We start from the raw sequence: 14759 nt of genomic DNA, 5'->3' as shown, positions 1-14759 counted from the left end.
AAGCTCCTGGAACCAAACCTGAGGGCTCGTTGTAGTTTTGAACAAGAAGAAACATGTAACAGCATGTGTGTAGGGGAAGTAAAATTTAGTATCATATGCAGCATTGGAAGGAAAGTTGGAAGTCAACTTCTAATTAACTTTTTTCTTCAATCTGTATTTTGTATCTCTTTTATTTACTATTTAATTTTGTATAGTACAAAAATATACAGTTTAGTAGCTGTAGCAAGAAGTAGTTAGTAGTTGGTAGTCATCAGTGATCAGATCTAATTTGATCAGATCTAATTTGCCAAATAGTCACTGTTGTATGTTTTTATGTTGAATGTTTTTATATTGTGTAAATGCTATTTTAAATTGTAAGTCGCTCAGAGCACCTTGGTGGAGAACGACTAATTAAGAAATAAAGTGAAATGAAGTAGTGTGTACTTGGGAATATGAATATTGTAGCTAATAGTTCCAAAACATTGCTTCTAAAACAAAAGGTTGTTTTCAAATGTATATGTATAATAATAATAATAATAATAATAATAATAATAATGTCAATTGTAGCTTAAAAATTAAAAGACAGACTTGATTTGCTGGATCAAGAACCTGACTTCGCCTATGCCACAAATTTTAATGTAGAGGCTTCTGGGTTGTGAGTTCCTTCTTCACTTCACTGTCAGGGCAATGCAATACTTGCACAGAGTTTATTTTCTGGCTAGCCATTGCTGTATCAGGACAGTGGAATTTGGAGTGTGTGACTAACATATCTTACCTTATACATTACATGAATAATCTGCCTATACCCAATCTATCAAAAATTACCAATCTGTTCTTAAATGGGAACAGTAGTTCTCCTCACAATGCTTAGTAATCTGGTATCTGGTAATTGCTGGTGTGTTTCTGGTGTTGGTGGAAGGGAATAATTTCCCACACCAGCATTAAGGAGAATGATAATACTTGGAATATGAATATTGTAGCTAATCGTTCCAAGACATTGCTTCTTAAACAAAAAGTTGTTTTCAAATCAGATTGGTATTTTTTTAAAAGTGACTTCCTAAATATACCCTAGATTATCTTAAGACAGTGAGGAGCACTTTCAAGCACATTCATGAATGGGATTAATTTCCAGTTATGTGCAGAGTTGAATCTCCACCTTTATTTTCTGATTTGAACTGGAGAAGGAAGGAAGCTGCAGGCTCAAGAAAAAAGTGCAGTGGTTTGAATTCATGCTGATCTGATGGTTTAGAGATGAAACCAATTCAAATTAATGGGACAGGCAGCTTCATTCATTCACCGTGTTCTTAGCATCACTGAATCAATCTTGAATGAACTGGAGACATTTTGAAATTACATTTTGTATTACAACATACATTTCAGATTTTGTTTCTAGTTTCGACGTTTTGGTACAATGATAAACAAATGAAGACGGAAGTCTTCAAGTTATGCCACTTCCCCAAAGTAATTCGTCCTCTCAAAAGAGAGAGAAGTTGGGGCAACAAAGGAGCTGTACACATGAGGTTCTTCAGAAAGGGAAAGTGCGGAAAAAAGATGCTGGGCTCACTGATTTGGCAGAACAGATTATCATAGAATCATAGGGTTGGAAGAGAGGTGATGGATGAAAAAACTCCAGCAGGAATTTGAGCCATGAGAGCACTGATGCCATGGAGTGCAGTAGCATACTAGAATGATATCTGTCCAAAGAACCTGCCCTCTATGCTGTGGAATCATGGAAGTAGTAATTTTACAACATTTTAGCCATCTCTGCCAAAGGGCATTGGTGCCAAATTACAACTACCATTATTGTATAGTATTGAGCCATGGAACTTAAGAGTGATGTCAAACTGCACTAATTCTGCAGTGTAGATGCACCCCGCCTTCTCCCCAATGTTCTAGCTTCCTACCTTAGTAAACCTTTAAAAAAAAAGAATGTGAGAACATTCCAACACGTCCTCTAGTCTAAGCAACAGTCTGAGGTGGTCCAGGCCAACAAGAGCCAAACCACATGCTTTTTCTGGCCATGTATCTTGCTTCTGCCTGATGAGATTATTCTAACTGAATGCAAGCCATTCATCCAGTTCATTCTCTGAATTTTTAGATCAGCAATACATGTGCATAAAGATAACAATCACCTATCAGAACAGCATTAGTTACTATATTGTGTGTGACAAAATGCTCTACTTTTAGCGTATTCAGATTTGTAAGAAGAAAAAATTCCATTTATGACTTTAGTCTTGTGCCATCTTTTCTGTACAAGTAATTCAAATGTCTTCACAATGATTGGTGCACCGAAAAAAGAAATGGAGGATAAACACTGGATTTTTTTTTATTCCTGGTTCCATTTATTTTCTGAAGTAAAAAGCCAAAATACCCAGTTATCTCATGTTGGATCTACACAATGTATGAGCCACTTGGCCAAATGCATCCTATCAGTCACACACACACACACACACACACACACACACACACAAACACACATATATACACACACATGCATACAATGATATTTCTGGGACTCAATTAATCTCCTGCCTTTGTTGCCTGGCTGGAATTGCTTTTAAAAGGGGCAAGTTTACCAAATATTTGGCAGTCACAATTCATAGCTGATGGAGTTTGACAGTCCATGATGGGTGTACTCCTTATTGCTCTAGTTCCTTTAGTGGGCAACAATACTGGCACTGAGCAACTCTTGTTACTTGCTAGGTGTTTACTCTTATTGTTTTGCACATAATGTGGGACTTAATAACAGTGAAAGAAAATTAGAGGTATCTGTGTAAATTAATTGCTTACTATTAACCTTGCTGCTGAAATAATTCCAATGCCCACGTAGAAGTGTAAGTGTTGCTATAATTTACCCCTTAAGTGTATTGTAACTTCTGCTGAGAAATGCTTTCCATTGTGCTCATTGTTACTTTGCCACAATGTTTTTGTCCATTTAAAAACACTGAGTGGCATCCCTTTATTGTTTCTTTCAGCCAGTAATATTAAAATAGAGGCACAGAGTGATGAAGAGAATGGGCGTGCCTGTGAAATGAATGGGGAAGAATGTGCAGAGGATTTACGAATGCTTGATGCCTCTGGAGAGAAAATAAATGGTTCACACAGTGGCAGCAAAGCCATGTCAGGAGTTGGAGGCATTCGGCTCCCTAACGGAAAGCTAAAGTGTGATGTCTGTGGGATAATTTGCATCGGTCCCAATGTTCTTATGGTTCACAAGAGAAGCCACACTGGTAAGGCCTAGCTGAGTTTATTTTTTCTTAGCCACTGAAAAGGTTACCTCATTGTGAGTTTTGTGAGCATATGTTTTCTTGCCTAATATTCAAGGCATCTTTATTTTTATTATTAACAGTTTTGTCATCTCATTCAAGGGAAACTTTCCTTCAAAAATCCAGACAATTTGATAGAACATAAGCCATAGATGCCTTCTTCCAGTAGGGCAATTTTCACTTGTTGGATTCAAAATGATTTGCAAGTACAGGCGCACGCACTAATGCATGCTTGCTGAGATGGTGGGAGTATTTGTCTTGCAGTACATATTTAGCTGAAAACTATTACCTGTGGTCCCCATTGACACTTAAGATTTCAATCTATTTGGAACATGGTCCACTTAAAACAATCGACAGTTCACAATCCAACTATCTTTTGCCTGTCTCCTGCAGGAGAGGTAAAGCAGGATATAAAAACATATAATAATAATAATAATAATAATAATAATAATAGAATATTTCTTTATTTTGCTAGAATCATTTTATAACAATGCTTTTAACAGCTTGTTTCCATTTATACTGTTTTTATCCCACCCTTTCAGTTATATTACTACCAAAAGCACTATCAAATTGGTTTAAACCAAATCTGTTTTATTTGGCCAGCAATTGGTACTGCCATTTTCTACAATACTTTAAAAAGTGATTCTTGGTTTATATTGTTTTCAAAGTTAGCCCAGTTCTGTGAACAGTAGACTATAAATAATTCACTTTGTGACAATTGTTTATGAAACATTTTATAATAAAAATGATTGAAATACTGAAGTAGAATTGTTCAGTTAATAGATACACTATGCAGTCCTTTTTCCACTGAGAGGTAAGACCAATGGATCTCAACATTGTAACAATTTATTGCTTGGATTAAAAATGTAAATCTCTGGTCAATTAAAAAAAAGTTTGAGAATGAAAGTAAATGTAGGAACTATTGTGTTGACTGAAAATCAAGGGAAACTTTTATTTAAAATTGGCAAGTTTTATGGGTCATCAGACTATACTGTTTTTAATTTACTTTAGGTTGTGTATTGTTATGTTGTGTTTTGAGGCCTTGGCCTTTGTAAGCCGCATCGAGTCCTTCGGGAGATGCTAGCGGGGTATAAATAAAGATAATAATAATAATAATAATAATAATAATAATAATAATAATAATATACTTGGCAAAGTAAACATAGAATAGAATAAAAAGTCTGAAAATAAATTGAGAGTTTATTGTAGAACAATAGAAAAAAATGGCGCATGTAAACCAAGAAATTGGTTAAAAAATTGGTGGTTTCTCTGAAAGAATAGTGAGGAGATCACTTCTAATCATGATCATGGGAACATTCTTGTAATAATAATTACTGCATAGAAGAAGCCAAATTGGATGTCTGATGAATCCAAATGATGTGATGTTATCAGATTTATCTCCCGAATCTTAAAGCATAGATTGTTTAGGGGATTGCCTATTTAATGCAATATTTATTCTGTTACAGATTGCTCATTTAGGTGATTTTTCCCCTCTATGGGTAAAACATAGGGTTTTTTTAACCAAAGAAAAAATATTCTTGAGAAATTTGGTGTTGAGGTGACAAAGGTTAAATTTCATACAATCAAATTATTATTCTGTGTGATTCTTTTGAGTTCTTCTATCTCACTATTTGTCTAATTCATTTATTATAAATATTTGAGCTGTCATTTTGGTTCCAATATCCTCAGATAATCAAAATTCTCTTATTAGATGTAACTCTTGGATTTGTCATTTTCTTTTTTTAATATTAACATAATTTTAAAAAATGTTAAAAAGACATTTTAAAAAAGTAGTTCATTTTGGTTGGAAAATTGTGTATATAACAAAATTCAAATGTTATAAGCCATTATTAAAATTGTTTAATTATACCAGTAGCAGAATCAACATTTAATAGCATCTCATTTGGATTTTCAGCCTGAAACACCAAAATATGCATGTAGTGTTTTTCAAATGTTCTGTCCTAAATAAACTGTTCAGTATCATTTTGCCTGCTAAGGAACCATGCCTTATTAGAGACTCCATTATTACAGGAGATTCTGGAGTTTTTAGGAAGGACATAGGGTACGTTTACCTGGCTTTGCTATAATCTACTCTGCCAAACATCGGTGTGACACCTTAGAATTTAAATACCCTTGTGGCTTGCTTAGGAAAAACTGGTAACAGTGAATGAGCTTTCTATTAAAATAAATTCTATGCTGGTCAGCATTGAGTATAGTCTATCACAGTGGCATGCATCCTTTCATGCTGGACAGCTAGCATGGTAGAGGTTTGAGCATTGGACTACAACTCTGGAGACTAGAATTGAAATCTCCACTCAGCCATAGATACTAACTTTGGGCAAGTCATTTCCCCAGTCTCAGAGGAAGGCAAAGGCTCTGAAATTATCTTGGTGAAAAAACCCTTTAGGGTTGCCCAAAGTCAGAAATGTCTTGAAGGCATACAACAACAGCAAACCACTGAGGGAAGCTTGCTCCCCATTACACATATTTTTCAGTTTTTTTCAGGCTTCCTTGGAGCAGTTCAAAATGAATTGGCTTAGTGAGCATAGCTTGTTTCAGTATCAATTTGAGATGCACGTAGTTAGAGTCCAAACCTGAACAACCTGCAGCTCTCATAATTCCTGGCCATTGGACGAGCCAGCTAGGGCTTCTGGGAGTTGGAGGCCCAAACAACTGGAGGGCTGCAGATTGTTCAGGCCTGAACTAAACTATAGTGGTGGAGAGAAGTCTAAAAGGCCTCCATGTACTATTCCTATCAACTGTATCTTCACTCCACGTGAATAGAATTTGAAAACATTTGGAGCAACTACAGGTAACAACTTTAACTAATTAAATGTGATCTTTAGGAATCTTTCCATCTTCCTATCTTATCTCCATCAGCTCAGTACATAGTTTGCATTAGCTGTTCACTGTCTCTACCCACCTGATCTCATCACATGATTATGTTTCCATTATGTTGTTTTGATTAATTCCCGACCCCCAGCCCAATATTTACTAGTAATACATAATATTACGACTGGTTTAGGATTGGGAACAGTTGGCAGCATACACTGAATCCCATGCTCTTAGTAGTATACTGTTTCTTGCCAGTCTTAACACTACCTATTAATTGTCTTCTCCTTCTTATACAGCTGCCAACTCCATCCAGTTGTAGAGTGTCAAACAAGTAGAAAATGCTCCTCCGTTTTCTCACTCTGGTCCCTGTTTGTGTGCTTACACAGGTGGTTTTGTGATCAGGAATTCAAAAGAGAAAATATAATAATTTCACGTTTTTCACATTAAAAGGATTCAAGAAGCTATAACTCTTGTTCCCCAGGTTTCAGCAGCAATGTAAAAAATTGAAAGTGGAGATGGGATGAACTATTAGTGACATTTAAGTATGTGTCTAATGAAGGTATGAGGCTTACAGAATGGGGCTGTTAATTCGTGTAAATCCTGCATATCACAGAGACCATTCTTCTGTTAAAATATTTGATTAATGAATAAAACTCTGGCATACTAAGTGCCAAATGTGATAAATGACTGACTCTACTTAAAAGGCCCGCTTACATATAATAGACACAGCTGTCAAGTGTAGATATGCAGAACAAGCACCTCCTATTTTTCACAAAATGCAGGGTTCAAAAGCTAACTGGACTGTTGGAGTCATATTCCTACTCAACAGAATAGAATTCCATCCACTAACCTCGCTGTGCTTACATTTCACTGAAATCCTCCGCTGCTGAGCTAAGCCCAAAATACAATGTACTAAGCATCAGCACACCATTCAGGGTTCATATACATCATAGGTATCTTGTATTTAATGAAAGTTGTTAATTCATATTTGACAACAATGCAGATCAATCAGTCCTGCATTGAATAGTGTTGCTTCAATTTGCAATAGCATGTGAAGGAAGGAAAGAAGGAAGGCTTATGTAAATGGCTTCCCACCACTTATCTTGTCACACAGGATTTTGGCTGTTTCAGAGAATATACTTCTTGAGTCACAGAGAATATACTTCAGATTGCTCTTAGGGATGGTAGAGAAATCCTTTAAATCCAGATCCCCCCCCCCCCCCCCCCCAGGAATATTCCTAATGCTCAGCTCTCATATAAGCAAACTAAAATACATGTGTACACCAATATTGGCAAACCCTGCCCATAAACATTTCCAATCTGTCAGGGATACTTTATGCTTTTTCTGCATGGCAGGGGGTTGAACTAGATGGCCCACGTGGTCTCTCCGAACTCTCTTATTCTATTTTGTAGTCAAAATGCCTGCAAACAAAATCTTGTATTTCTGGAAATTTCTCATATAAATAATTGAATAAGAGAAAATTCCTTTCAACGACTGTATTTTAGGAAAAGTGTGTGGATCAAGGCATTCTCTAAGAGATACATTAGAACACTGGCACAAACTTTTATATAGATTTTAATATGGACTACTAATATTTACTATCGCCCAGCCCATCAATCCTCCTTCCTTTGCCTTCCTTTTATTCCTTTCTGCTAATATCTCTTTAAACTTCATCTTTGTTTAACTTATTGATTCCCAAATAGATTCATTAACAAATATAACCCTCCAGATCTTGATTGACTGCAACTAGCCCAGTCGGCCAGTTAATAATTTGTTTAACAATTTACTCCAGGAATCAATTTCATGCCTAAATTCCAACTATGCATGTAGCCAACATTGATTGGGTTCATGATATTCTGAGGAAAGTTAGTTGTGCCTATAGCCTCTGAATAAGAAAATGCAGCCCTTAGATTAATTTTTTATTCACTTTATTGTGCCATTAAACCTTGTGTAGTGTATTTTCATTCCAATACATGATCCACTACAAATAAATAACCTGATAATACAGATTTAAGTTTGGCATAACAAGATGCCTCTTCCATTCAGCATCTACATTATGTTGTCTTTGCTTCCTGGTTTATTTTTGGCCATAGAAAGTGTAATAGTGCTATCATAAATAACATCCAGTTTTATCAGTTAAATGTGGAACAGGAAATCTAGCTGTGGAAGATCCTTAATTTTATAGTGTATTGGAAGGACTACTTCTTCCCCCATCCCAAGTTCTGGCATCCTCCTTAGAGACAAAGTAGAAATTACAATGTGAATTATATCTTTTCTGATTACATAATATTGATCAGCATTTTAGTTCTGTCAGATAGCCTGTATAATTAAAACAAATACAGACAGGTACATTTCTATTTTTTCAAGGAAAGGTCTGTTTGACATTATAAAAGCTTTGTCAATAAGCAGGAGTCTAGGTTGTATAAAGAATATAATAATTGCTCCTACATTTCAATTGTTACAAATTTACTAATACATTGTTGTTCTCTCCAGTCAAGAAGGTGTGTGTTTGCCATGTCGATATTTTTTATGTGCATTTTAATTTTTAATTTTAACTTAAATGTATTTTAATTGTTTGTTGTCCAAAGGCATCAAATAGTTGCCTTGAGTCCCTTCAGAGTAGAGAAAGGCAGAACACAAATAAAGCAAATAAATAAATAAATAAATCGTTTATTTATTGCCACTATAAAATCAAAAGACAGATTTTTTAACCATAAGGTACATAAAAATTGCATTTTTCATTTTAACTGGGCTCCTCCTGGGGCCTTCGTCAAGTATCATGCAGTTGCAATTCCAATATTGGTCTGCCACCCACCAACCTGTACCTGATTTCTTCCGTATGTTTATTGTGCACAAACTCATATTTTATTCTTGCAGGAGGGTTTTCTTTTTCAATGTGCTACTCCCACAATATTCATATCATCCTTTTCTAAACTGTCTTTGCCAACACAGGGAAATTTGAATGTAGGGACATTTCAAAGATGTAAAGTTGTGCAGAGTTAAATTGGGAATAGTTACATGTAATCAAATTTGTTGGAACCAGACCTGACTGTGTAGCTGGTTATCATTCCCCCAAGTTTTGCTGTAATATCTGATTTTTATATTAGGGCTTCCACTCTTGTCCCCTCAATGGCAACCAGAGATTTGGGAGCAGATTATGCTTTTCCTGTCATTGTAGAAGGTAGTGGCTGAGGTGCAGCTGCTTATTTCTGTTTTTGTGTAGGTGATTTCCACACTATTATGTTTGACACTATTCACTCATTCCTGAAAATCTATTTTAGAACCTATTTCAGATTTATCAGTCTGTTGCATTACTTTGTCTCTGGGATAGCTGCGTCTCCACTTGCTTACTCTTGCTTCTCCAGCAACATGGAATTTGACAATTCCTTGCCTCCACCATTATTATTTTGTGAATAAATGACATTCCTCCCACTTGCTCCAAGCTCAGCAGGAAGTCTCTAGAAGCCCAATGAAGTGACAAGAATTCCAGACTTACAGTATTTCTTCAGAATCACTGCAAAGATAGAAAAAGGCCTTTTGGTTTCACCATGATTCTGTATCACCACTGTAGTTCACTGAAGCTTCATTAGAATAACTTGCTGTATCAGTTTTTCTAGGCTTCTTTAGACTCATTGAAGAGGTTGTAAATAGTAGGGAAATGTAAACAAATAAATAAAAACACGTGCACACACATTTTAAGGAAAAAGAATCAGAGTGGCTGCAATGGTAAAGGCAGATGAAAGGATGAATATGCCTGTTGCCTCTAATTAGCTGCCTTCCACTTTAAATCATCACTAGCATAGTGCAAAAAAAAGGGGGGGAGACAACGTAAAGTGAAACAAGGGATGCTGGCACAGCAGTGAAAGAAATAGGAAGGTTAGACAACAGTGCTTAGGGTCCTCCAGTAAGAAGGACTGGCACAGTCCTGGTCCACTTTATCTGCCTAACAGATAGGCCATCTCTGTTACCATCATTCCTCCAAGACATCATGCCATTTTCTCTCAATAACTAGTTTTATTTAACAGCAAAAACACCTCCAGCTGCAGGAATGGAAAGAAGATTTATCTAGAATGTCTCATTATCCCTTACCAGTATGACAAATGATGGGGAATTATAAGTGTAAAACATCAGGAGATCTATGATATGCCCTCCCCATTCACGCAGAATACATCTAAAGACACATCAACAAAAGTTAGATTGGTGTCACCATGATTTTCCTTTTTGATATTTATTTTTAGGCCCATTCTGTGCATAATTACAAACTGAAGCCCTATGATGTGCATGAAACTGCAATACGGATTGCACTTGGCCTTCCAAAAAAGCATAAGATGACAGCACCAACAATATTTTACACAGGGCACCATATCACTTTTTAATTTTTCCATTCTTTAAAGTTTTATAGATCTGTCAATTTAAAATGTAGTTTGCATATAGTCTACAAGTCCATCTCTAGCCATTGTTTCACATAGATCACAACCTAGACTCCTGCTTTCATGGTAGGGTGGACAGATGCAAGAGGATAGGACTTTGGGCGCTTTAATAGTTGTGCAAAAGAGAAAATTTCACCAAATGTTTGTTTTGTGAGCCTGGGGCAAAATTACAGGGCACTTGTTAGTAAACTCCTGTGCAAATCTTTAGAGAAGACACATATATCCATTTTGATGATGATGATGATGATGATGATGATGATGATAATAATAATAATAATAATAATAATAATAATAGAAGAACCAGCACCTGAAGCACTTGTTGAACTACCAGGAATACTGACAGCAAGACAACAAGAGCTCAAGGATAAAATCATGGCCCATGTGTATCAAATGCATAAGAATGCGACTCCCAACTTTAAAAACAGTGCCTAAGAAACACCTGGCACTTCTCATGAAGGATGTGAATACATTACTTTCTAATGTCCAAATAATATCAATTGAACAAACAAACTAGTTTGACAGGAGTGAAAGTAACAAAAGAGCATGGGCTCCTACAACCAATGCAGCCTCCAAGGAAATCAATTGGAAAACCAAAATGGAAGGTCAGGCTGGAGTTGAAAATCAAAAATCTACAATCAGATGCAAGTAACCTGAAAAATATGAAGGAGACAAAACTGAAGAATGACAAAATCAAGCAATATCTGATCAGAAAGTACTGGTTGAACATCAGAAAAATTAAAGAAGCTTTGGAAATTGTGAAAGAACAAATTACAGCAACAGTGAGAGAAATTGAAAGATATGATGCCAGAATCATCCAGTACAGAGAAAATCAACTGTTTCAATCAGACCAAAGATGGTTCTACCAGGGTCTCAACCAAACAACAGACACAGTAGATATAAAGCCTGAGAAAATTGCAACAACTAAGTTTTGGAAAGAACTCTAGGAAAATAATAAGAACTAGAACAAAAACGCTGGGTGGGTAAAGGAGTTTGACGAAAAATTATCACAGAACAAAATAGAACAGATGGAAATAATAACTGAAATGATCAGCAAACGAGTGCAAAAAGTCAAGAACTGGACATCGCCTGGTAGTGATCAACTACATGGATTTTGGCTAAAATATCTGACTAGTCTACATGGAAAAATGGCCCAACAACTTAATGAAATGCTGCAAAAAGGAAGTATCAGTGAATGGTTAACAACTGGGAGAACATATCTGATCCAGCAAAAGGAGCAGCACTAGGAAACTATAGACTGATAACAAGTCTGCTCACTATGTTTAAACTACTGACCAGCACCATATCTGACAGAATTCAAAATTATCTTGAAGAAAAGAATACCTTGCTAGATGAACAGAAAGACACAAACAGAAAAGCAGGGGAACAAAAGACCAGTTATTAATTGACAAAATGATTCTGGAGAACTGCAAAAGCCAAAAAGCTAATCTCCACATTACGTGGATTGACTACAAAAAAGACTTTGACTCACTCCCACACAGTTGGATCATCAAGTGCCTAGGCACCATCGGGATTTGTAAAAACGTTGGTGCTTTTATTGAAAATATGATGAAGCACTGGAAAACTGAACTGTTTGTTGGAAATAAAAACTATGGACTTGTCAACATCAGGAGAGGAATTTTCCAGGGAGACTTATTGTCCCCACTGCTTTTCATCATTGCCATGATCCTCTCAAATGGTATTCAGTGCTGGAAGGAAGCAGGGTGGAATAAGAAAGGGAAGGTGAGCATTCCTATGTGAATGCCATGGTTTCCTCTCCAGCTGAGGTGTTCCAGAGAGGCATCATATCTGGTTTCTTTCTGCGAATGCTTCAGTGCTAGCCCTGTCCTCACAAGCATGTTATATACAGTGTTCAGCAGATTTTATGATTTGATCTGGAATTTTTGGTAAGATTTTAAATATTGTGTTTATGGCTGGATAAGTATTGCAACATGCATTGGAGGTGTACATTTTGTGGATACCCTGACCTTGAGCCAGCTTTAAGCTGTTGAAGATTTAAGAACTCTTCTTTCTTTTTTGCTTCTGGCTGGTGCAGTTGAAAAATCCTCTGGAGCAGAAAACCAGCAGTAGTGTGTTTGTGTAACCCTTTCCAGATTAACTATTTGTCTGAATAAATAGAGGGCGGGAACTGAGGACAGGGACAAGATAATGCCAATTTCCATACCCCAAAATGTTACCAGTTAGACACGCAAAGATTTAGAAATGGCTTTATAACATCTCCCACTGAATTCAAGATTTATCAGGATTCCTGGTTATTAGAGTTCTATAACAATATTTTGACAAAATAAGTTACAAAATAGTCTTTGGATCCTTGTGCTCTGAATAGGGCTAGCTTCTTGCAACTGTATAATTTCATAAGTTCATATTGGGCTCAGTTGCAGTTGATTCAAAGCTGTGAACATTTTGATAATCATCAAGCTGTGACAGGATGCACTTCATAGCCAGTTACACCTTCTAGCCAGCTGAAAAATCCAGTCTTGCGTAATGGTACAATACTCTTAGCAATCAAGATAAGAATGGTTTGGAAATTAGACCTTATATATTGATTTATGTTAATAAAAAGAAAAGTGATTTGAAAGGTTAATTTTTTACTTTTTATAAAACAAAAAGTTTAGACTCGTTATGTACAGTTTAACACAGATGCCTGGTCTACTTCTATAAAAGGAAATTCTAGCATTAAAACAAGAACAAGTATAGCATGTCGTTCATCATTGTTTAGAGATTAAGTTACGTAGCACAAAGTTTAGTGCACAAAAGAGATTTGTTAACAAGTCAGTGTTCAAAGAAGTTCATGTTAAATATTCTGCCTTATGGAAAAAAAGCTTTTCAGTAGTTCTGTAGTTTTGAACCATTTAATAACATGTTTATTTAATGTAAGGTGAACAAGAGTATTTTTTTTTTAAAAAAATGATAGTTTGGGAAGTTGGCAAAAGTTGCTCAGAGATAGCAGTAAAGTAAAAAAAATGTGCAGTGACCCTACAAAATTTTCTTTGCTGCCCTATTAGTGGTAGTTAAGCAAACAGTGCTTTTGATTATATTAGTATGGTTTTATCTAGCAAGAACTATGGGTCTCAGGTGCACAACAGAATAAGGAGCTGCTACCTGTGACTCACAGTCTGTAAGTTCTGGTTTGACCAAAATGCCTTCTTTAAAAGGCAATCATGACAGAAAACAACCCTTTCGGCATTCAGATTTAATAAAGTGTGCTAATTTACATTGATTGTTCTATACCTTTTCTTCGTAAGCAGAAAAACAAAGCAAACAAGCACATTAGCACAACCCGTGTGCTTATGCCCCATCCACACACAGGGTCAGGACTTCCGTAGAAGAGATGCAGGTTCCTTTGCTCTGTCTTAACTTCTCTTTTTAGTCCACCCACCTCACCCACCCCCTTGCTTTTCTCTTTCCTGATTTGGCTGCTTAGGGACAGCCAGGTAATGGAGAAGAAATTGAAAGGGAAAATATAGGGAAAATGTAAATGAAAAGAAGTTATTATAACTGTTATAATGAAGTGCCTTTCATTTAAATATAAGAATGTAACGCTGAAATGAACTTGTGATCCTGAAATGCATTTTTAATGAGTTTCCTTTTTATTTTGCTGCTTCAGTGGCATATTTTAAAGACCCTTTGAAAAAAGCCACATTAAAAACCCCACCAAATGCCACAACATGCAAAATTGGATATTGGTTTATTCCAAAACTGCTGATCAGGAAGAGTGGCTCTTCAACACAAAATGTTGCAGTCACTTTATTTAAATGAGTTTGAATTTGCATTGTGATGTGCCATTCTGATTTAGAAAAAAAATTAGATTTTCAGATCAAATTGACCCAGCCAGTGAAGCGTTAAGGAACTGGCAGGTTTAGTCTGAAAGGCTCGTGTTATATCAAACCTGCAGCTGGTGGAAGTCATAGAGCCTGTTGGAAAACAACTTTCTCACTGAATCTTCCTTCTATTATAATGTAAGAGTTTTGTTCTCACATATTTTTCCCTCTTGTTCTCCCTGTAGGTGAACGCCCCTTCCACTGTAATCAGTGTGGGGCATCCTTTACTCAAAAAGGCAACCTTCTCCGCCACATAAAGTTACACTCGGGCGAAAAGCCTTTCAAGTGCCACCTGTGTAACTATGCATGTCGTCGCAGAGATGCTCTTACAGGCCACCTGAGGACCCATTCTGGTAGGTGTCCACATAAGGAAATAGTAGAAGTGTCCAGGTCAGAAGTCAAGTGGCAA

At 36.3% G+C, this 14759-nt stretch overlaps 1 protein-coding gene across 7 annotated transcripts in view; it reads left to right on the top strand.

Moving 5' to 3' along the window:
- The window catches only part of IKZF1 (IKAROS family zinc finger 1), a 78075-nt gene that overhangs the window by 47639 nt on the left and 15677 nt on the right, over window positions 1-14759 (top strand). For 5 of the 7 annotated variants that reach the window (XM_060781523.2, XM_060781522.2, XM_060781521.2 and 2 more), the window contains 2 exons: window positions 2955-3209; window positions 14536-14703. In XM_060781523.2, coding sequence (XP_060637506.2) covers window positions 2955-3209; window positions 14536-14703 — 423 coding nt within the window. The remainder of the gene's footprint in view (window positions 1-2954; window positions 3210-14535; window positions 14704-14759) is intronic. The other 2 variants (XM_060781525.2, XM_060781524.2) reach the window with 1 other exon arrangement.

This window comes from Anolis sagrei, chromosome 6 (genome assembly GCF_037176765.1).
Source record: "Anolis sagrei isolate rAnoSag1 chromosome 6, rAnoSag1.mat, whole genome shotgun sequence".
Taxonomy (NCBI): Eukaryota; Metazoa; Chordata; class Lepidosauria; order Squamata; family Dactyloidae; genus Anolis; species Anolis sagrei.
This window is presented reverse-complemented; position numbering and strand designations above follow the sequence as displayed.